The sequence below is a fragment of the Falco cherrug genome, chromosome 16 (assembly GCF_023634085.1).
Source record: "Falco cherrug isolate bFalChe1 chromosome 16, bFalChe1.pri, whole genome shotgun sequence".
In the NCBI taxonomy this organism is placed as follows: domain Eukaryota; kingdom Metazoa; phylum Chordata; class Aves; order Falconiformes; family Falconidae; genus Falco; species Falco cherrug.
In genome coordinates this window covers 6,523,390-6,545,232 of record NC_073712.1, presented here as the reverse complement: position 1 = coordinate 6,545,232, position 21,843 = coordinate 6,523,390, and the positions used below count along the sequence as shown (strand labels likewise).

At 54.9% G+C, this 21,843-nt stretch overlaps 1 protein-coding gene across 2 annotated transcripts in view; it reads left to right on the top strand.

The window, feature by feature from the left end:
• The first annotated feature begins 3,188 nt into the window (after positions 1–3,188).
• Positions 3,189–21,843, top strand: part of BLACAT1 (BLACAT1 overlapping LEMD1 locus) — a 35,782-nt gene continuing 17,127 nt past the window's right edge. The window contains exon 1 of one of the 2 annotated variants that reach the window (XM_055728415.1): positions 3,189–3,292. Coding sequence is in view for 1 of the 2 variants with exons in the window: in XM_055728413.1 (XP_055584388.1) it covers positions 20,990–21,006 (17 nt within the window). In the remaining variant the exon portion in view is untranslated. Of the gene's footprint in view, positions 3,293–20,736; positions 21,007–21,843 lie in introns of those variants that run through there. The other variant, XM_055728413.1, reaches the window with a different exon arrangement.

Below are 21,843 nucleotides of genomic sequence, written 5' to 3'. Positions count from 1 at the left end.
GAAACAAGGCCATGCCACTCTTTCTGCTCAGCTGCCTTCAGCCAGGCTGAACTGGGGTACCCACTGCCTCTGCTGAGCCCTGGCGCTGCCTGGGTGCTGCTGGCAGCGCAGACCACCCTGTCAGCGATGCACGCACCAGGCAGCGGAGCCCGGGCTTCCCAGGGCAGCAGCAAGCACTGGAGTATCCCATAGGATAAGCACAGACTTCTCTAGGGCTGTCCTGCTGCTGCAGGGCTGAGGAGGAGTTAAAGCAGCCCCATGGTCTGTTAAACCAACGTCCTTCCAGCCCGTGTGCGCACACATGCAGGCACACAAGGGCGTGTAAAAGCTCAGCCTGGGGTGGTGGAGCCTGTGTGTGCACACATGCAGGCACACAGGGGCGTGCAAAAACTCAGCCTGGGGTGGCAGAGCTGCTGAACCTGTCTGGGGGCAGCATCGCTGCTCCTGGTTCCCCTCCAAAATCTGCCTGCACGAGCCGGTGGCATGAGGAAGCGGTGGAAAAGCTGTGAGCACACAGCGGTAAGCGCCGGGCACCTGGCGACATTTGGGGCTTCACCTTGCAACCTTTCCTGCCCTGTGGGAAACGCTGCGGGGAGGGGGGATCACACCGCATCCCACTTCTGCCACAAACACCAACTGAAATACTGGGCAAGTCACTTCTGCTCCACTGTGGGAGCTACCTGGGCTTTAAGGCTGCAGGAGAAAACCATCAGCTCGCACACAGGTTTCCTGCTGGGATAGAGGTTTCAGCTGGTTATTGCACAGGATCAGGATGAAGCATCTGCAGTTTTCTTCTGGGCCACAACTGTTGCACATCACATTAAATGTTTTTAAGACAAACGATCCCTCTCTTGCAGTTCTCAGGTGACATCTCATTTCTCCCATAAACAGCCTCTCGCCCTGCTGCCCGCTAGCGGGTAGATTTTGGAAAAACACTTAAAAACTGGCAGCACTTTCCTCCCCACGCTGCTACAGGAACCAGGTGGGCTTTTGTAAGAACACTGTGGTTTAGAGCAGCTGTATCTCTCTGAAATATCCCCAAGGATGGACAACTATCCCACGTTTCTGCCTTCTGTGGAGCTCAGCAAATGCTATTGAAATCCAGCACAAGACGTGTATTTTAGAGGATGTAACCACTCTTTTACCGTTTTCTCAACGTTAACTACAGCTGAGCTACAGCTCTCCCGTAGCTTGAAGGCTGTAAAACTCCCCCAGGGAGGGATGCATTGCTTGAGTGTGCCTGTTCAGCAGCAAACAGTCTGACCGTATTTACACCGCGGTTTTGCAGGAACTCACCATACTGCTCATACAAGTGCCTTGCTTATGTCATTTTCCCCTCACAAGCAGCATCAGAAATGCCTGTTTCTCAGCGGCTTTACCTGTTCTTGGAGGTTTGCCTCTAGCCAGGGCACCAAGGTCTTTCACTCCAGAAAACAGCATCCCAGGTCCAGAGGTGCTGCCACATTTTTCATCCTGTGCCTCAAACAAATATTGAAGCCCTTAGTTCCCATGTAACTAATGGGATGCTCTTGCAACCTCGGGGTCTATCGAAGAACAAAGCAAATAGAAGGATTTCCCTGATGGCATCTGCTGTCCTAACGATCCCCTCTCTGCCTGAACAAAGGTGAATGATTGAGTGTTCGCTAGGACACTCGGCTTTGTCTTGTAAAAGCAGCAGCGTAAAGTGATTACATTTTTAGTAGTTTTTGCTTTTGTTAAAAAACAAAGTCCATGAAGATGGCAAATCCATTTGCCATGCTCCTTATGTGCAAAATGCAACGTGATTGTTCCTTCTAATGCCAGTGAGAGGACCAGAGTGCCATGGCGATGCTGCAGCGAGACGGCAGAGCTGGATTAGAGGTGGGAAGCGCGCACGCATCCTCACCGAGGCAGCAGCTGCTTCTCCACAATCATTCATCAACCAGAACCCACCAGGCAAGGGGCTCCCTGCTCTCTGCGCTGTCTCTGCACCGAGGACCACACACAGAAGCAGTTGGGCCTTGTTGATACGAGATGGAGTTAAAACAGTGACGTTCCTGCTGTCACAGCCAGAGCTGCACATACTAGAAACCTTTCAGAAGAAGAGACAGCCAGGCTGCTCGTTGCCCATTTGTGCTCGAACACACAAACCCCGACCCAATCTCAGTTTGAACAGTCTGCAGAGTGAAAGCTATTCCCATGAGGAATCAGTAATTAATGCATAAGAGTGAACAAACCTGCGGCTGATCTGCAAGCACAATATATGTTGTTGGAAATGGTGCCTGTTACCCAAGAGACACAGCGCAGCTCCTTGCAATCACGCAGGGATTTGTTGAAGGGGTGGACTAATTTCTTGTGTTATTAAGGACCTCAAATTTTGCAAAAGAAGCGGCTGTGGTTGCAGAGGAAGCTTTCCCAGCAGGACCCGAGCAGAACTGAGCAACTCCACCTGTGTTTGCAGAGAGCCTGAGAGAGCAGCCCTGCAGAAAAGCCGGATTCTCGCATTGCCACTGATATAAACGTTCAGCTATTTCATTTGGCAAGATCGATCCTGCACAGGGCTGACATGTAACAGGTAGGCAGGGTTTGCAAAAGGAGTCTAGCCGGGCTCCTCTTCCCAGCAAGAGATCTCACCTGCTGTAATGTGGGAGAGGCAGCTTTAAAGGCAGGACACCAATCTCGCTGTCCTGGCGGGGGCTCAAACGAAGAGCTCCCCGTTAATGAGAAGGAAGTAGGGAGCGGTGGAATCGGGAAGTGCTTTGTTCAGCCCATACGGACAGTTGGCACATAAGGATCTACCGGGGGTTAATCAAAGGCCTGCTAAAGCTCGATGAGAAACCTGCCAGTCGCCATACGAGCCGCTGTCCCGAGGAAATTAAAAATCACGCACCATATGCTGCATGACATGGGGAGGGAGCGGGGCGTCTCGGGCAGCGTTTGCATCTGCCCGAGCAGCCCTGCGAGGGGGCAGGTGCGATGTGCGCTGCTGCGGGGGGGTCCATCACCCGGCAATAACTCGCCTCCTTCCGAGCGGGAAGGACAGTGACGGGGAAATAAGGGGAACCAAGGGGAAGGATGACACATGTTCAGCCCAGCCCAGTGGCAGAGCAGCCGGGGAGGCAGAGCCAATAGCTGCTTTTCATGCTCAGTGAGTCTGTCCACCTCCACCCCCCTCTCGAGTCCTTAAGTTGCAGCTTTTAACTACCTCGGTGTTCAAAGAAAATATGATGCTCAGCGTGAACAGAAGGAAGAGAGCCTGCTGACAGGTAGACAGCATGGACACTGATCCTGGCAGGGCCGGCTGCTGAGAGAGGTACGTGCCTTCCAAGGCAGGGATCCGAAAGCAATCACATTTGGGATGCAAACTCAGAGCAGACTTTAATTTTCCAGCAGGGGGAATATGGAAATCTGGCTCCCTCGAAATGATTCATCCCCCCTTCCCACCACCACCACCTCCCCTCCCCCTGCATCCTCTCCCCATCCCTCCCAGCACAAAACACTTTGCTGCAGTCTCTCCATCTGGGTACCTTAATATTGGGTGTCTTAGTGTTCCCATGTGTGCTGAAGTCGGGCGCGGAGGCTAGCGAGACGGGGGGAGAGCGGCAGGAGACAGGGTGGTACCCGTGGGTTCGGGTATGGGCACTGGCACGCTGGCTGGTGCGGGATGCTGAGCAGGGGTGCTGGCTGGTAAGAACCGTCCTTGGGGAGCCAGGCACTGCCCTGCTCAGTGGGCACTTGGGGTGAAACCAGGGGCTCACCCCAACGGGTGCCTTTCCCCTGACAGGAGTCGGGCGCCCAGCACTCCCAGGAGAGGGAGGGAAGGGGGGCAGGCAGACTGTGAAGCAGGGACATCGGCAGAGCGAGGCTCCCCCCTCCTGGGGCTTCATGCTCAAAGAGGACCCTGAGCCAGTGCTGCGTTCATCTCACCTAGGACCCCTGCCCTGAACAGGCACTGGTTTGGGGAGAGGGGGGGACAGGAGGCCTGACTGAAGGATGCCTCTTGGATGCACTAGTGCTGGTCATGCAAGCCAGGGCTGCTGTTTGCAGTGTCGGGGGAGACCCTCTCCTTTTGGTGGGGAGGGTATCCGACCTGCTGCTTGGCTACTGCAGCCGAAGGGTCCCTGGCAAATGTCTGGGTGGCATCTCTCTAGGGAAGCAGAGGGTGACACCAGTGTGGCAAAATCCCTTGTCTGGCAGTAGAAGAAAGTGACTTCTTTCCCATTGCCATGTGGGTGGTGTTCAGGGCTTGCTGCCCCCAGGATTTCTGTGTAATTTGGTCTCACGTTTTATAAACACAGAGGTGTTTTCTCAGGCACATCAAAGAGAATTAAAAAAAGGGGGGGGGGGTGTCTGGGGATCCCCCAACCTGGGCTAGTAGGATCTGCCTGCCTCCTGGGTAGCTTGGAAGAACTTTTGCAGTCTTAAGACAGCAGCTGACACGTGTGTTTGCTGAACTCAGCTTTGGTCTGCTCCATCCTGGGGACGGGCACGGGGCAGGGTGCTGAGCCCAGGGTTGCTCTCAGCCAAGGGGCCTTGCTTCCCATTTGCACCCTCCCTGGTGCCGGAGCTGTTTCTGGTGTCTGTGCCGGTATAAATATTGTCTAACAAACCCTTTTTGGAGATGATGCCATCAGGTGGCGCTTGGGAATAGGCAGCGTCGCTGTGGGAGAGCAAACACTTGTTGCTGCGAGCTGCACATCGCGCGGGGCATGGGGCAACGTGGCACCCAGAGCCACTCGCCACCTGTGCCTCTGTCCCCACCAGCTGCTGGGAGGTGACACAGAAAGGGAGGACAGACTTTCTGCAGGTGCTGGGAGGGCTGTGCAGGGTGGTGGTGGCTGTGGAGATGGGAGGATGAGCGTGAAAAGCTTTTTCTCTCAGCTCTGGCACTGAAAAGTGCAGGTTTAAATATAGATTATTTCTTCAGATTTAGCCTTGTCTGGCGTGTGACTGCAGCCCTGTAACCTCCTTTGCTTGGGCAAGCGGCTCCATGTGCGCAGCATTACACCGGTCTCTGAAGGAGGCTGTCCGAGGTAAAAGTTTCGGTGCAGTTTAAAGAGCTTTTGTACGCTCGGGAACATTTTTTTTTTGTCAGCCAGACGAACGCAGTGCTGAGCAGAATGTGCCTCTTTGGTCTGGATAAACCTGCTACTCCTGGAGTGGGGCTGCTCCCACCCTGTGACGCCCAGAACAAAACCTGCAGCTGGGCCAGCCCGAACCATCCCGAAGGCCAGACGGGCTCAGGCAACCGCCCATCCCAGGGCACGTAGTGATGCTCACCAGGAGGGAGTGCACATAGCAAGGTCCCGTGCAAAGCTCCCCGCGCCAGGGAGCACACAACAAGGCACAGTGCTGCCTGGACTTAGCTGCTCCATCCCACATGCCGCCTCCCTGCACCATGGGAGGGAGAGAATCAGCCCTGGTGCTTGGGGACAGCATCAGGTGGAGGCAGCAGGGTGGCAGCCAGGACGCAAGTGACTGGCCACCTTCCAATGTGGCTATCTCTGCACGGTGCTGCTCTCCACTTCCAGAGGCAAGAGGGTTTGCCACCCTGCCAGGGCAGACGCAGCCCAGAGCCCAGCCCAGCCCTCCCACCCTCAAGGATAACATTCCCACTGACTTCAAACACAAGGCATGCCTGAGAGGACAAAGAGAAGCATTGTAACTGATAATGCTTAGGGACACTATTAGCTACACAAGTTGTTTCAGACATCCCAAATGCGAGAGCATTTTTGCAGCCTAGCTTAAGCGTGTAGAGAACAGACAGAAGCTGAGGAAGAAAAGAGCTGCTCAGACTAAAGTAAGAGCATCCACATCTGGGTTTGCATTCAGTTTCACTAAACTAGATCCAATGCAACTTCCACTCGGAGACAAAAAAAATCATGGGCGCAATCCCAGCTCAGAGGCTAGACAAGACAGCAGGGACCTGGGCACCAGAGGCTTGCCTGCTGTGACTGAGCCGTGCAGCAGCTGAACCAGCACCCTTTGGTGCCCTCAGTGCAAACCACGGGGCAAGGCTGCTTTGCTCAGCCAGGGCCAGCTCTCATGGCTCTCCCACCTCTCCGGCGTGCCAGGCAGCTCATCCCATGGGTGCGAGCAGGCTGGTGGCATCGCCTGGGCTCTCCGCAGAGTGCGATGTTACCAGCAGCAGCCCCTGTTCCAGCGCAAGGGAGCACGTCCCCTGTTAATCAGCATTTAATTAAAGGACATGCTGACATTTGGAAATCAGAAACAACTCTCCTGTGTGGGCTGCCTCTCCCTGCTGCTCGCCTCTTCTCTGAATCACTCCCTGACATTTTGCCAGATTAGGATGTGACTCTCTTTCTCCCTCCTTCCTTATAAAAATAAATTGAAGAGGAGATGCAAAGCCACCGCTGCTCCTGAGGGAGAAGACGTAGGGGACGGGATTTCACTGGGAAAAAATTCTCCTTATTACTGCTGCTACGATGGTGTCTTACAAAGACCCTGACTGCAGGGCAGGTTTTCGTGTGGTAGGTGCCACGGGGATGCTGGGGCAGGGGCTGCTCACCGTGTTGGCATGGGCCAGCTGGTTCTCCCTCTCCAAATCCACACAGCCATGCGGGCATCTCGGGTCCCCACATCAGCGCCAAGTGGTGTGTCTCAAGGAATCAAAAGCGGAGGGTGTGAATGCCCTGCAGGAAAACAGGGAGTCCCTGCAGCAGCTGGCCCACTGGGAGCAGGCTGGACCCTTGGGGACCCTTGAGTGGGGCAGGATGGAAAGCCAGGGCCAGGGAGATGCTCAGCATCCCGGCCTGAGCGTCCTCGCCGACAGCATCGCTCCTCAAAGTAGGAGCGGCCGGACCTGGGCTGAGGGCAGGAGTGCTGTGCCTGCCTGCATGGGGACAGGCAGGGCACCCCCAGGACACCTCTCCCCATGTACAGACCCCCTGCCCCCCATGTGGGACGCCCTTTCCCCTTACATGTCCAACCCCCTGCTCCCCGTAGCCGGACCCCCTTTCCCTTCACGTTTCCACCCACCTGAGCCTCCCCGCAGCCCCCCACCCCGTGGCGCTGGCCTGGGCTCCTGGGTCCCGTCTGCGGCACAGCTGCGGGCTGGGGGCGACCCCCACCGCCCACCCCCCTGGAGGAGCCACGTCCCGCCCGCGCCGGCTGCCCCCCGCCTCCCGCACCTTCTGCTGCTCTTGAAACCGGGCCAGCGCTTCTGTTTATCTGTTAGCCCATGCCAGGGCTGGTAAAATGCAAACAGCAGTGAGGGGTGGGGGAGGAGGAGGGGTGGTGGTGGGGGGAACCCTCACCGTTCGCTTCCCCTTGGCTGCTCATTTCAACCTTCTTTCAAGCAGAAATTACTCACATTAATCAAGAGTGAGAATGTGTTTGCAGCCCTGCAGATTTGGCAGCGCGGAATCAAATTCCATCAGTAGCAGCAGGAGGACGGGAGCCTGTATCTCTGCTGTGCACAGCCTAATAGAGCCATTGCCAGAGGAAATTGGATCTGAGAGCTCCCCTAAATTAATCTACCCTTTAAAAAAATGCCAGGAGATCTACATGACAAATGAGCGTTTGCAACGGAAACTGATGCAAACATCCCGCACATCAGATGGGGACAGATCTGCACCTCAGCCAACGTCTGCAGGGGAAGAGGTGCACGAGCAACCCCAAGGAGCACTGCTTACCCACAGCCAGGGTGTACGGACAATTCGGGCCCCAGGAGCTGCTGGGACAGGGGAGAGGTGCGAAGCAAGAAACAATCACTGCGGTTGCTGCCATCAGCCCCTCTCCTCCCAGCAGGCTGGAGAGCTGCCAGAGGCTCAGGGACGCCTTCATCCTATGCCGGCACGTGCAGCCATGGCACCTCCGGAGCATCTCTGGAGAAGCTCAGCGAGGCAGAGCGGGGGCCTGGCAGGAGCGTGGGGCCGTGGAGCAGCACCGGGGGATGCTGTGCCGGCTCCCACCGCCGTCACGCCACGGCAGCAGGGCAGAGCAGGGCAGGTGGAGGCTCCCGGGGTTCTGGCGCGCGCATGCCATGGAGCTGGGGCACAGGTGCTGCAGCTCGCTCCGCTTTAATAGAGCTGCTGCTGCTCCAAGGTGATTGCTACTTTATTGGCTTATTTTTAGCCACGCGGCCAGGCTGGGAGTAAGATGGATGGGTCTTGTCTTGGGCAAGACTTTTGCTTGCAGTAGGACCCCAGGCACGAGGCGGGAGCGAACGCTTTGAAAGCTGCCTTGCAAACGGCTGGGGTGATGCTCCCCGGTGCGGAGCAGGGAGCTCACCGGACCCCCTCGGCTCCTGCCCCAGGAACAGTCATAGGGTGGACACAGGCTGGGCTGTGCCAGATTAAAGACCAGTATGAGCTGGTGCAGGCTCCCTGCTGCTGGGCTGTTACCTCCAGTGAGGGACTCCCGATGCAGTGTGCTTGCAGCATCTCCTGGTAAAATCCAAAGACCCATGTGGTGGTCAGGGTCTTGTCTGCCCTGAGGGTCTCCCATCCCAGGGATTTGTCTTCTCGCTGGTGCTTCTTGGGAGCAACCGGACAGCGGGAATGCTGCTGAGCCCCAGCTCTAGGTGCAGCCAGGGAGGGCTGATCCCTGAAGCCCATCTAGGCAGCACCGATCGGGTTAACCCCTCTGCACCACACACCACCCGGCTCTTGCAACAGCTCTGCTCACACAGGCGTGTCCCCTGCACCCCTCCATCATTTTTCAACCATGCACAACTGAAAGGCTTAGCATCTTTGCTCTGCTCTCAGCAGCACCCAGTGATGGAATCTTAACCTTTATTTCCTAGGTTTATTAACTCCCTGCCCCTGTTCGTGCGGGTTCAGCAGGGACAGGCAGCGATGAGACAAGGAGCATTTCCAGTGCTGCTTTGGGACTGCTGGGAGTCTTCCCCAGGGAAAAGCAGCACCCGGCTGGGCTGGATGCAAGATTTGGGTGTGAGATCTGGGTGCTTTGGGCGCAAGGGTAGGTGCAGGGTGCTGAGCAGTCTGGCCAAGCTGGTCCAAACTGCGTTGAGGAGCCAAGCAATGCTCATAGCACAACCCTTCGCTTCTCTTTGCTCTAGAGGAATGTCCCTGTGGAGGGAAGTGCCTTGTTTTGTGCGTGAGCTCCAGGTTGCTGCATGTTGAGTTAGGTTTGCAGTCTAAGTGGGCTTGTGTGATTGCAACTGGGCAAATAAGGCTTTCTGTGGTGACTCTTGCTCCCTGAATAAATGCACTTCTGTGGGGTTTTGTTGTAGGATGTTTATTCTCTTGCCTACAGAAAATAAGCAGACAAGTGTCAGGATATTATGGCAAGGGGAAAAAGAGATACCTGGGTAGCCAGATAAGAAAGAGTGTGAACTCGTTTAAAAAAACATCAAGCATATGTAGACAGTGCATGGCAGTAACTGGGTGTCTCTGTCTCCCGCAGCGGCGTGCGGACCCGTGCTGCCCGGGGAGCAGTGCCCGGGTGTGCCAGCACTTGTGTGCAGCTGCCTGCAGCGTGGCAGGAGCTGCGGCCAGCAAGGCCACAGGGAATATTGATTAGTTTTACAGTGTAACCTGACAGAGCCTATTCTGGTGATGTAATGAAGATGGATGATTCCATCCTCTTGCCATGGTGCTTTGGGGAAGGGGAAAATTATTTGCTGCATCCTGGAGGGATGCGCCGCGGTTCTCCATGCCTCACTCCTGTATCTCATCTAATTTCCACCTCTCACTGTTTTTTTTCTTCTTTCCATCCTTATGGCTCTCTGCCTTCCCTCATCCCAGCACCCTACTGTCTCACAGCACCACTTGGGTCTGGTGCTTAGGCTGGGAGGCAGCTGAGCCTGGTTCAGACCATCAGGGGTGCAGAACTCACTGCTGGGACGAGCTGAGAGAGGACTTGTTGCAGATCTTGGCTGCCCACAGTGGAAAGCTCTCCTGCTGGTGCTTACCACCGCTGGAGTCATGATCCAGCCTTACACCACAGCTCACCTCTCCCTCCTCCTTTGCTTTTGTTCCCTGTCTCTTGTTCTTCAGCCCCTGCCTTTGCTTCCCCCACCAGCACCCATCTGCAGGTGCATCTCCTCCTCAGGGCTGCTGCCGCAGATGAGGCAGCCCCGAGCATCCCGGCTGCCAGCCCAGCTTGCTGCAAACACATCCCACCTCCAGCATGGGGGGAGACCTCTACAAAGCAGCCCCGCTGGGAAACCCTGTGCGTGAGCCAAAAGCCCCATCCCAGGACCTCTTAAATGTCAGTTAAGTGCAGCTCTGTGAGGTTGATGAGCTCCTTTCACAGCCTGATCTGAGCATTTTGGAAACCATGGGCCGTGTTTTTTTCCTCCACTGTCCAGCAGCTGTGAATCCTTCGTTACAGTAACACCAGGCTCAAGCAGTCGCATGCCAGAAGGCAGTTATGTACAGTGATAAAAATGATTTAAAATTGGTCAGGGTTTTAAAAGAAAAAAAAAAAAAAAGCAGCTCATAAATTATCAGGTCTTTATTTCTCTTCTAGCTTTTACCCTTTAGGATTCATGTTTTCAGGCTTTCCTCAACAAACAACACAGTTGGAAATGCTAAGGCATTTTTATATAAGATCTGAGAATCCTCCAGAATCACAGGGCTGCGGGAAGAAAAAAAAACCCCACCAACTGCTGTAATGCTTGAGATACGATCTCCAGAGCTGCCAGCACCCTCTGCAAAGTAACCATCTCTACTACATCTTCAGAAACCTAACGAGGCTCATTGCTATCTTCCATCAGATCCAAACCCCATCGCTTCACAGACCTGATGCTCAGAAGGGATCCTCTGGTCTGACTTGATGTGGGAGTGATGCCCAGCAGCTCCATCACTTCCAGCTGAGCTCCAGCTTAGGAAAACACCCAGTCATGGAGTGAGATTTCTGCAGATGCAGAGCCCTATCTCGAAGTTTTAAAACTTCGAGCCTGTTCAGGCTGTTTTGGGGTGGGAGCTCTGGTGTTCCCATTGCTGCCCCATGCATCACCCAGTCAAGTTTTTTGAGGTGATAAATAAGTTCTTGTAAAACCAAGGGGGGAATCGTCCTGCAGCCAACACGTGCTGCCTTTCCAGCCTCATGAGTCCTCTTGGATATTCGTGGAAAAGTGATTACACTTTTTCTTAACTAAGGGAACTAATTTCATAAGTAGTGCAACTCCACCACAAGCAAAAAGCCGGCCATGGCATTAGGGAGGAAAAGATACCACAGTGCCACATAATTTTGAAGAAAATGCATCTAAAAATAAGGGACCCCAGGTACCTACCCAGCGGTAACTGGATGCAAATGCGTTACGAACACAACAATTAACTTTTTTGTGGTCTGCAGTCCTTCCACTGGCTGCCAGCCTGCTTTTGGGGTGACTTTTGGGGAAGAGCTTTGGAGGACCGATGTGGAGGCAAAGCCCAGGTGGCGAGGAGCACATCCTTGCATTTCACAGCCGCCTTTTCCTCCTGTTCCCAGCTCGCTGCTTCAGCCTAACATCTGGCAAAGTTGCATACCACGGGCAAAGCGAACATCGCTGCTTATGGCAGGCCAAGCTGACAGTTCCTGTGAGATCAACCCCGCGAGCATCATTTCTTGGTGATAGCTCACTCACAAAGGAAAGAAATGGAAGCAAATCTTACATGACACATTTATTTTTGTCATCTATTTATTAGCTCAGAGCAAAAGTCCTGCTGCGCTGCATTATGGGGATTATGCAAATGAGGGACATCAAGACAATTAAAAAAAAGCCCAAGTGAGCACAATGTCAGAGCCGAGCAGATGCTGAGAGACAACGCAGCCCTGCCCGGCCGCTCCTGGCCTGCTACAGCCTGGTGGCATGGCTGGATTGCCTGCGCGGGCAGCCCCGTGCCACATCCAATGTCTTGCCCCATCCGGATGCTCCTGCTCCTCCTCTGGCTTGTGCAGACAACCCGACCGAGCGGGTCATTAGGCCGATCAGTTAATGAGCTGCTCAACACATCTCCAAGCGTGTTGCCCTCCCGTGGGGCTTCGTTTGCTGCCCCTTCCCTGTTTTGGGGGAAGGATGCGCAGCGTGGACCCTCCTGCATCCTCATCCCATCGCAGGTGCTTGCTGCTCTCACCCAGGACGATGCAGCCCAAAGCAATGGTTAGACTAATCCTGGGCAGAATTTAGATTTAAAGGGTAGCTGAGGGGGCTACCCAGAGAGCAGAGCACAGAGAAGGTCCTTGCTCCCTCCAAGGGACCTCCCGGCTCCACAGGGGAGGGCAGCCCAAATCTCGCGTCCTGGCACGAGGGGAGCCGGCGTAGGGTGAGGTAATGCCATGCTCATGTTCAGTTGGGAGCTGCCACGGGAGGAGGATCTGGCTCGCTCCACGGGTCTGAAGCCTGGCTAAATCCCCACTGAATCACCCGTTGTTACACTGACAGCTTGGGATTTATGAGAGCTAAAGTAGATGGATAGCGATGAGCAGGGGGGGGAAAAAAAAAGGTCCCAAATCCGACTTGTCTTTGCTTCAGCAAGCCCCAGAGGACTCAGGATGTGTGTTTGGGGATTTAATCCTGTCTGAAACCCTCTATTTTGAGACAGAGGTGGAGGGAGAGCTTAAGGCATCTGAAGTGCATGTTGATAGCTGCATCCAAGCACAGCTTCTGCCCCAGCAGCTCCTGGAAGTGGGAAAACGCTGTTTCTCAAAAGCCTGTGGAAGAGCACAGGCAGGCTGGTGCTCGGAGACACGGAAGGATGCAGGGAACAGCCAGGGAAACACGCTTCCATCCTCACTCTGCTAATTACACTCATTAGGGAAGGAATGCTGCCTCTGATTTCGAGCTATACCAGCTATTTTTAATTTCCCTGCCTGCTGAAAGCACACACCGGAGCACTCGGGTGGGTTTTTTTTTCTGGAAACGGCTATTTCTTCTCCCAGGTCAGGGGCTCTTTTGTGTCTGCCTGGCTGGGAGACGGGGCCGAAGACAAAGCAGAAAGGGAGAAAGCGGGAGAGAGACGGGATGGGGAGAGCCGGCATCCCTGCCCTGGGTGGGGTGTATGCCGAGTGGGTACCCGGTATCCACGGTGGGCTGCGTGGGGAATGGGAAGCTGTCGGTGGATGGGAGCAGCAGGGATGCAGACGTGTGCGCGGCTCCGCGACCCAACGGGGAGGGCGCGAGAGACGGCGGATAATTTATGCACTAACCTCAGATTGGGGTTGCGGGTGGCCGTCCCCAGCCGGCGTGGGAGGGAGGCCTCTTCCCATCGCCCCTTCCACCCGCCTCCTCCCGCCCTGCAACCACACGCAGCCACACAATCCCCTTACAATTAGGAAGACACCTATTCAGCACCGCTCTGGCATCGCTGGGCTTTTGTTCCTTCTCTTCACTGCTGGCAAAGCTCTTCTTTCCCTCCGCACGGCTGTGTGCAGCGCTCGGCGGTTTGTCAAGTTGCTTTTCATAATCTCCACCAAAGAATTGCAGTCCCGCTGAAGTCCTGCGATTGAGGCGGCGGGGAGGAGAGAGGAGGAAAAAAAAAAAAAAAAAAAAAAAAGGAGGAAAAAAAGTAAGACAGCATTTTTCTCTTTCTTTCTTTGTTTGAAGTCTTGCCTGGAGGAGTTGTGTGTGTGAGAGAAGGAGGCAGTGAATAGCAGTGGGTGCACAGGCTGCACGCTCGGTGTACGATGGGCATTTGTAACAAGCACAGGCGAAGCACACGCAGACACCTGCATCCATCGGCTCCCATGTGCATGCGTTACCTGTACAGCTCCCCCCAGGGACTTAAACTCTGTGGGCAATGCAGAGCATCCCAAAGCAATTCAAGTCCTTCATCTGTTTATTGTGTTTGTTGAAAATGTGTTTGTGTGTGTGTGTGTGTGTGTGTATGTGAATATATGTATTCACATCTGTTCGCACCATGTTGTAGCAAATGTGTGGCATTTGCTTGCAGTAGTTACATTCTTGTGGGGATATAGCTGAAAAAAAAAATCTTTCCCTTTGTTTTAGATGAGAATAATCACCAACTGATCAAAATTTGTCACTATATGAATGTTTGTGGAGATGTGTGTATATATATTCATCTGTATTTTGTTGACACACAATTACATGCAACACATGTTAGCGTACTTGTCAGCTAAATTACACGTGAGCTCATTAACTGTTGGATTTTGGTATGAAGCATGCACTTGTATGAGTGCTCCTGTCTACGAACATATGCTCACGTACATATATGATAAGTTTTTTGTCTTACTCAAGTGCCACACGTGAAGGGTGTGTGTGTTTTGTAGCACTGGGGGGTTGCGTGTGTGCGCAAACACTTTTGCATTGTTTGTATCGCATATAAAACCCACATATGAACCCCTGACTGCAGGCAGAGAGAAGCTGCCTGGTGCGGAAGAGTATTTTCCTTTCTGATGAGTGTGAACCGAAGGGCGAAGGGCAGATATGTTGGTGCTTGTGCCTTGCTGAATATCACTGAATGCTGTGAGAAAACAGCGTGAAGTGCCGGTGTGGTCAGAAGAGCTGGGTGTGCTGGTGGAACTGCATTTGAGCAATCCTTCCTCCGGCTGCAAACTTGCAGCTCCGACACCAGTGCTGGGATTCGGCACAGCGGAGAGGGAGGCTCTCCGGGTTCTCTCCAATGAGGTAATCCCAAAGAAAGATAAGGGAAGTGGTGCATGTATTAACCTGAACGGTGATGTCAGCGAGGGAAAAGGAAATTAATTGCTGTGAGATAGGAATTGCCTTGATTTCGGTGTCGTTTGATTCCTGCCGTTATTTCGGACGTGCTGGGTTACTGAAACCGAAGGGACTCTGGCGATGGGGTCCTGAGGTCTGGCAGGGTCTGGGGAGACCAGACAGTTCCCAATGGCTTGTGCAGTGATGTGGGTACTGGTGTGGAGAGACTGTGTGTGTGCAAGTGCCTGGGCACACTCGCGTGTCTGGACTGCGATAGACTGTTACGGAGAATAATAATTTTTCTCTGCTGGAAGCTTCAGCAACAGCAAGGAGAGGAGAGGACGGCAGAGTCCCCCGAGCCCTGCTCTGAGGAGGGGCTCCCTGCCCAGTGGGACCCAAGGGATGTCCTCTCCTGTTTTTTGCAGAAGACTGTGTGTCCCCAGGGAGCGGTGGCAGACCTTCAGCAGCAGGGCTGGGCGGGACTGGGCTGGGATGGTTCCAGGCAGAGAGAAAAGGCTCAGGGACAGCCTTGGGGCACCTTCACACTGAGCTGTGGGTCTCCCCATGGGGTTCATCTCCCCTCCAGGGGTGGCTGTCCCTTGGGAGGCACCAGTGGGTCCCTGGTGCCCTGTCCAGCAGGGTGAGCAACGGAGGAAAGGTCTCCAAAGTGGAAAAGAGACACTTTCTCCAGCAGAATTTGTCCTTATGCTAATAGGTGTCACATTATGTCACGAGTCCCCGATGACTTGCCAGCAGAACATGACAAATCACTGCTAACAGTGAACAACAGGGCCAGCAGCAGACGAAACACAAATATCTCACATCTGCATCACCTTGGACCTGACACAGCAGATGCACCCACAACGCTCCCCAAACCCCACCACTCAAGGTGTACAAACCCGCCTCTAGGCACGGATGCCACCGGTCCCTCTCCACGCGCTGTCTCTTATTCCAGTCCCACATTCCCCACTCCCAGGGCGCGCTGCCCTTGCACGCTGCCTGTTGCACCGAGCTGCCGATGACAGCAGAGGACATGGGGGGAGGCTCATCAGGAGGGTCATCCTGAGCTTGGCTTTCAGGAGATCTTCCTTCCAGGGCTGCCAGCTCAGCAGCACGATGGCAGAGACCCCACAAAGCCTAAAGCAAGAGCAAGCTTGACCTCTCGGTGCTGAGACATGGTTCACCAAACCCCCGGGAGGGCGTGAATAGCTGCGTGAGGCTTAACCACCGTTCTGCCTTGCACACACCCAGGCACACAATGGCAGCTCACACATGGACAGACCATCAACTCGTCCTGTTTCGATCTGTCACCCCAGCTCTGGCTAATCTTCTTTAGCTGGCAATGGGGAGGATCAGTGGGGGCGTGCAGGGAGGGTCACCCCAGCCCCACAGCTCTGCCAGCATCGCTGCCTTCATCTGCCACCTCTCCTTGCCCCACTGGCCTCACTCTTGCATCCGAGGGAAATCCCCAGTGGGAAGCACACCAGTGTCCTGTGTTGCAGCCAGATGGGGTGGCACAGGACAGCCTGGATGGGAATATCAGCTGGGAATCCTTCAGTGCACGAAGAGGTTTAGTCAGGGGGGCTCTGGGCAATTTCTCTTGTTTGTGCCAGTGAAGCAAAGGAGCCTCGGTGGATATGGGTGGTTAAACCCTCTCTTCAAACACGGTGTGAAGCTGAGGTGTGAATTCCAACTGCTGGCGGTGGTTTCTGCTCTTGTCCCAGGAGGGATCCAGGTCTGTGGCTTTATAGGAGCTGTCTGAGCCCCTGCGTGTGATGGTGAAGCCAAAGGCAAAGGGAGTTTGGTGTCTGGTCTGCCAGGGGAGGGGGAGGGCACCCTAGCAAAGCCGCTTTCCCCAGCACTGCCTGTCCTTAGTGGGTTCAGCCCTGATTTATGGGGGTGGGAAACTGGCTGATCTCTTTTCTTCTTCCCAAGCTTGTGCCCAGGGTGATGACCCTGAAGTCACTGGAGTCACCCGGGGCAGGTTTGAGCCCAGAGAAGTGTGTCCCCAGGAGAGTTGAAGGGGCTACGCTGGTGCAGAGGTGATGGTTATCCTGCCTTCGCCTTCTACCTCTGGACAAAGTGCCCCTGTACCCCCATGGGGCTCTTTTCTCACCTTCCCCCTCGAATTCCTCCACCTCTTTGTTCCCTCTGCTCTAGCTGCTCCCGATCGCTGAACCATCCCCTTCAGCCTGCCGGTTTCCCTCTCCCTCTGTTCCCAAGTCCAAGTTGCTGGAGATGGGAGGGGAGCAGCGCTCGCCCTCCTTGCACACCTCTGGGCGAGGGACCAGCCCCTGCGCCAGGCAGGATGGCTCGGGCTGCAGCCCCCTCCGCACCCCCAGCCTTAGGGACACCGCTGCTCATCAGCCCTGCGCGCCTCCCCGGCAAACCTAGACAAATTCCCCCCTGGCTACTGCAGCATCTCCTGCCTCACAGCCCAGACTTAATTACAGCTGGGGCTGCGGGAGCTGAAATATCTGTGACCAGGAATGTGCTAAAAGGCCCGTGAGGATCTTGTTAGCGAGTGACTTACCTGGATTCCCGAGCTGCATTTGCCCTCTCTTAATGGGCTGTGTGGCAAATTGATGGCTAGTTTGCAGGAACAGATCTGGGTCATTATCTCATCCCTTCCCTCTCTGCTTCTCTCATCCCTCCACCTTGAAAAAAAGCTGGAGGACACAGCAATGCTTTGCAGTGCGCAGTGGGGCTGAGCAGAGGCGGAGCGGAGGGGTTTGGGGTTTGGCAGGATCATGTGGGTTGTGACCCGAGACGCACAAGTAATAGTCTTGGGGTCCTGGGGTCAGACATGCCGCTCCAAGGGTCGCTCATTTCAGGTGCAGGTCCTCTGCTGAGGACTGATCTGCTGGTTTGCAGAGCACAGAAGCACCAAGGGGTCATACCAAAATGAATTTATTCTGATTTTTTTTCAGCAAGCTGAGAAACAAAACCATCTAAGGTTAGAGAACATTTTGTTTCACCCAAAGAAAATCCTTTCATTACATTTTCAGTCACCTAAAATACATATTTTTGGTAAAAATGAAGGAGAGCTGGAAGTGACATGCTGTTCCAAATGGGAAGTGGGAAGGAAAGGTTGCAACTTCTCAGAGCTGATTTTTTACCCAGAGCTGACTGGTACAAACTAACTGGATTTGCAATACACTCCTCCTGGCTCAAACTTGCTTGTTCCAGGGCGAACATTTCTGCTCACTAAAGCAACCTCAGGCATCCATGGAAAAGCCAGTCTTGCAAGAGCTAGGCGCTGGGCTGAGCTGCGCTGGGCTGAGCTGTGCTGGGGCAGCCGGAGCCCAGCTCCGCACGCCCCGGCCCCCTCAGCGCATCGTCAGTTCCAGTTTTCCTACACACATCCCTGAGTTAGGGAAAGCCAGCCCCTGGACCACCGGGGAAAACACATCTCGTGGGCTGCCAGGGTATCAGGGAGAGGCTGCACGAGCAGTGTCTGCTCTTCTGGAGAGGGGTGGGCTGAGCATCCCCATGGATGCAAAGTGCAAAAGTAGCCCGAAGACACAAGGATTTCTTTTCTCTCCTTAAAACAAATCAGACCAGTTTTATGCTGTGTTCTGTGTTTTGTGATTGCACGTGCACCTGCAAAATTAGGACTATTTTGGCCCTTCCTGAGCCTTTGGATTCTGAGGCTGCCAGCACATCCTGCGAAAGGAGCCTGGGCTCCGTCTTGTCTCTCCTTAATGCAATGCTGCAGCCTTGCAGCCTCGCGGCAGCTGCTGTGCACAGGCTGCGATGCTGTGATTGCTGTTGTTGCTGCAAACGTGGATTTGTTGAATGCATCTCTCCGGTGTGTCTTGATAAGGGTGTTGTAGACAGCGTGTCTCGCTGTCAGATGCCTGCTTTGGGGAGCGACGGGGAAGCTGATCCTGAGCTCACCATTAAGGATGCACTGCGTGATCTGGGGTGTCGCTCAGCTTACCTGGCCTCCCTTTTTATTGCCTGTAAGAGCTGGGGGATTTTATAGAGCATTCTGGAAAGATTTGGATCGTATCTGTTTTGTTAAAGCAGCTATCAATACAAAATCAGGTGATGAGAAAGCTGATTAAAACCCATAAATAACCACAGTATTACCCTATCCATGGGGCATACAAGTGACAGACAGTGTGCACCTTCAGCTGTACAGAGCACCGACACGACAAATGCTTTTGAACCCCCTCTTCCCCAAGTACATGTTTCTTTAAAGCCAAAAAGTCCAACCATAACGACTTGGAGGACAAGGTAATGCATGCTGAAGGCTAGGAAATGACATTGTTACAATGACAAATATTCTCCAAATGCCCAATTCATGATCCTGGGTGCCTTATAAATGTGATTAGTAGATCTAATCTTGCTGTGCTGGAGCCAGTTGTCAAGACAGCTTGAAAATGGATCGTTGCCCAACTCTGACTTCAACTGCTCCCCAAGTTCTAATAGTTAATGTTTAAAAACTAAACAAGACTTGGGTGCCACACGCCCTGCCCCAGGGCGTGAGCCAGCCCATAGCTGGGAAGCGAGGGGCTTGGCGAGGGGGGAACTGCAGATGATCCCCTGAAAGAAAGGCTGATTGCACCTTCTTGGGATGCAGCTAGCATGGATCTCTTTGGAAAACAAAATCCTTTAGGTGTACCCAGCTTGGTCAGGCTCTGCTCTTGAGTTTCTATCCATCTGTCCATCCATCTGTCCATCCTGACCGTTTCGGTGGTCGGGTATGTATTATTTCTCTCCACCTTGCGGTGGGGATGGAGGCAGCCCCAGAGAGGCTCTGCGCATGTCTCAGCTCTCCCCACACCTGAGAGGCAGGCAGGGAGCAGGGAAAGCAGGGGATGAGCCCTGAGAGAAGGCGAAGCAGCGCTAAGAGCCCTCGGCTCCAGGGAGGTTTCCTCTTGTCCTGTAATTTTGGGTACTGTCACTTCAGGTCCTGTCATACCAGCACCCCTGGGGTGCTGCTCCAAAAGGCGATGCCCACACGTGACTTTCTGGGTGCCAGTGGGAGCTGCCAGGCGCAGCGTTTTCTGCAAACTAGCTAGAAAGGCAGGAGAGTAAGATTTCCAAAAGCACTCAAGTGCTTTTGGATAGCTGCGATGGTTCCTAGGCAGGTTGTCACAGCATCTCAGCACCCTCCAAGGACTGGAAAAACCAGGGTAAACCCCCCCAGTGCCCCTGGCTCCCCGGGGAGCGAGGCTGGTAGCCTGCTGAAGACAGCAAAGCACTTTTTAAAGCACCGGTCTAAGTGCTGTGAGTCTCTAAGTTGCGTCTGATGCCTTTACCCAGGATTTTCTGGGGGATCCCAGTGGGGACGTGGTTTCAGAACAAGCTGGTGCTGCTCAAGCTTTTGCATTTTTGGGGCAGCCTGGCTGGAGTGAAGGCTGTGAGGACATCGTGAGAGAGTCCCCAAGCTGCCGCCCGCCTTCCCCACCGCCCAACCTGCCCGAGCAGCCCCCACCTCCCACAAACCAGCGCCTGGGACCAACAGCACGGGAGAGGCTTTGAGCGTATCCAAGATACAGAGGATTTGGGCACCCTGTCAAATGTTCTCATTGTCTGACCCTTGTCCAGACGCCAGTAAAACCCTTTGGGAAATTCCCCCTCCACCCAGTGCACGGGCTTTAATTACAGAAGAGGAATGCGAGGCGCAGAGCCCTGCTCCTCCCGCCCCTACGCTTGGCTGAGCGCTGGGTGCCCGCACGCATTCCCCTGAGTTTGGGGTCCGGGGGGTGGGTGGGTGGCAGGGCTGGGGGACAGAGGGGGGGGTCAGAGGGACCACAGGGAAGGACAGCAGCGGAGACAGGCTCTGGGTGCCCCTGCCCGGTGCCAGCGGGATGCTTCCCAAACCCATGGGAAGTGTTTGGGAGTGGGGGGGCTTGTCCCCCCCGTCCCACTCTGGCAGCAGTACCCGAGCAGCAGGACATGAGTAATATACATCCCACTGGGGGAGTTAGATCAAAGGCAGTGAAGTAGATACAAGAGGTTTCTGCTTCACAGACCAGAGAGGCTGCAGTTCAATAGCGCCTTTGTTACCGGCTCTCCGGAGCTGGGGATGGAGAAATACCTGACCCCCGCTCCCTCCCTCCGCTCCCGGCCCCTCGGTGCACAACCATTTCAAGTATGCGACCGCGCAGCGAGGCACGGTGGGGACGTGGGGACGGGGCGCTGGGGACAGCAGTGGGAGCAGCTGGCAAGGGAGGAGCTGGGGCTTCAAAAATGAGACCCCCCATAGCCAGCCGGGGCTCGGAGGCGGTGGGGCAGCTGCCCCCTGGCAGTGCTGGGCACCCGCTTCCCCGAGCATCCCCGCGGTGCCCGGGTTTTGCTGGCAGGGGACAGGGCGAGGCGGGGAAGAGAGGACGGTGCAGGTGATGCCACAGCGGCTGCCATCCCAAGGCTCATGCTGGCTGGCATGGTGCCCTTCCCGCGGAGAGAATGCCACACTGCCAAAGGTGAGGTCAGCCGCGCTCGGCCGGCGGCTCCGGGCTGTCCTGGGGACCCTGCGGTGTGGTGTGGGGCTGGCGGCTCGTGGACAGGCATGTGTCCTCATGCCCCGACGCCGGGGAGAACTGCCCTGCATTTGGTGCAGCCTCCTTGGGAAGGTCTTGGGTGCCAAGGCAGAGGCACAGGGCCATCCCAAAGAGCCATCACATTCGGCTTGGCAAGATTTACCCTCCGCATGTGCGACGTGCAATGAAATGGGGGCTGTCTCCTTCGTGCACCCCTGGGAGCAAAGGGTGGGCTGGTGCCGGAGCTGGGGGGCCGAGACCCACGCAGGGCTCCTGATGTGCACGCAGCACCCGTGGGCTTGTGTTGCGGTGTTTGCTCGCAGACCTCCCCAGCGCAATGCCTGCGCCCCAGGGCACAACGCCGGGCTGAAGCCGTGCTCCTGCAGAGCGGGGTGCGTCGGGCTGCCCGTGGGTGCACCGTCCTGCAGCTGCTGCCCACAGTTGAAAGAGGCCAGGATGCGAGCGTGACTGTATCAGGTGGGGCACACAGTGGCCTTTTTGTCTTGCCATTCACATACGGGAGTTAAAAGAGGAAAGACCTTGGGAAAACGCCAGTTCAGAGCTGCTCGTGTGCTTCAGAAGTTTGGTTTGTAGGTCAAAGTCATGTTCACTGCTATTATGAACCGCAGGGTGCAAAATCCTTCCTGCTTCCCAACCTGGTTGCTGTATAGTTTTAGAAACATTGAATTTCCCAAGGATTCTTGCTAGGGCAACAAGAAAGGGAGTTTCCTAGACTCAATAGCAGAGCTGACCTCATCAGCTCCTGGCAATTAGCAGTCT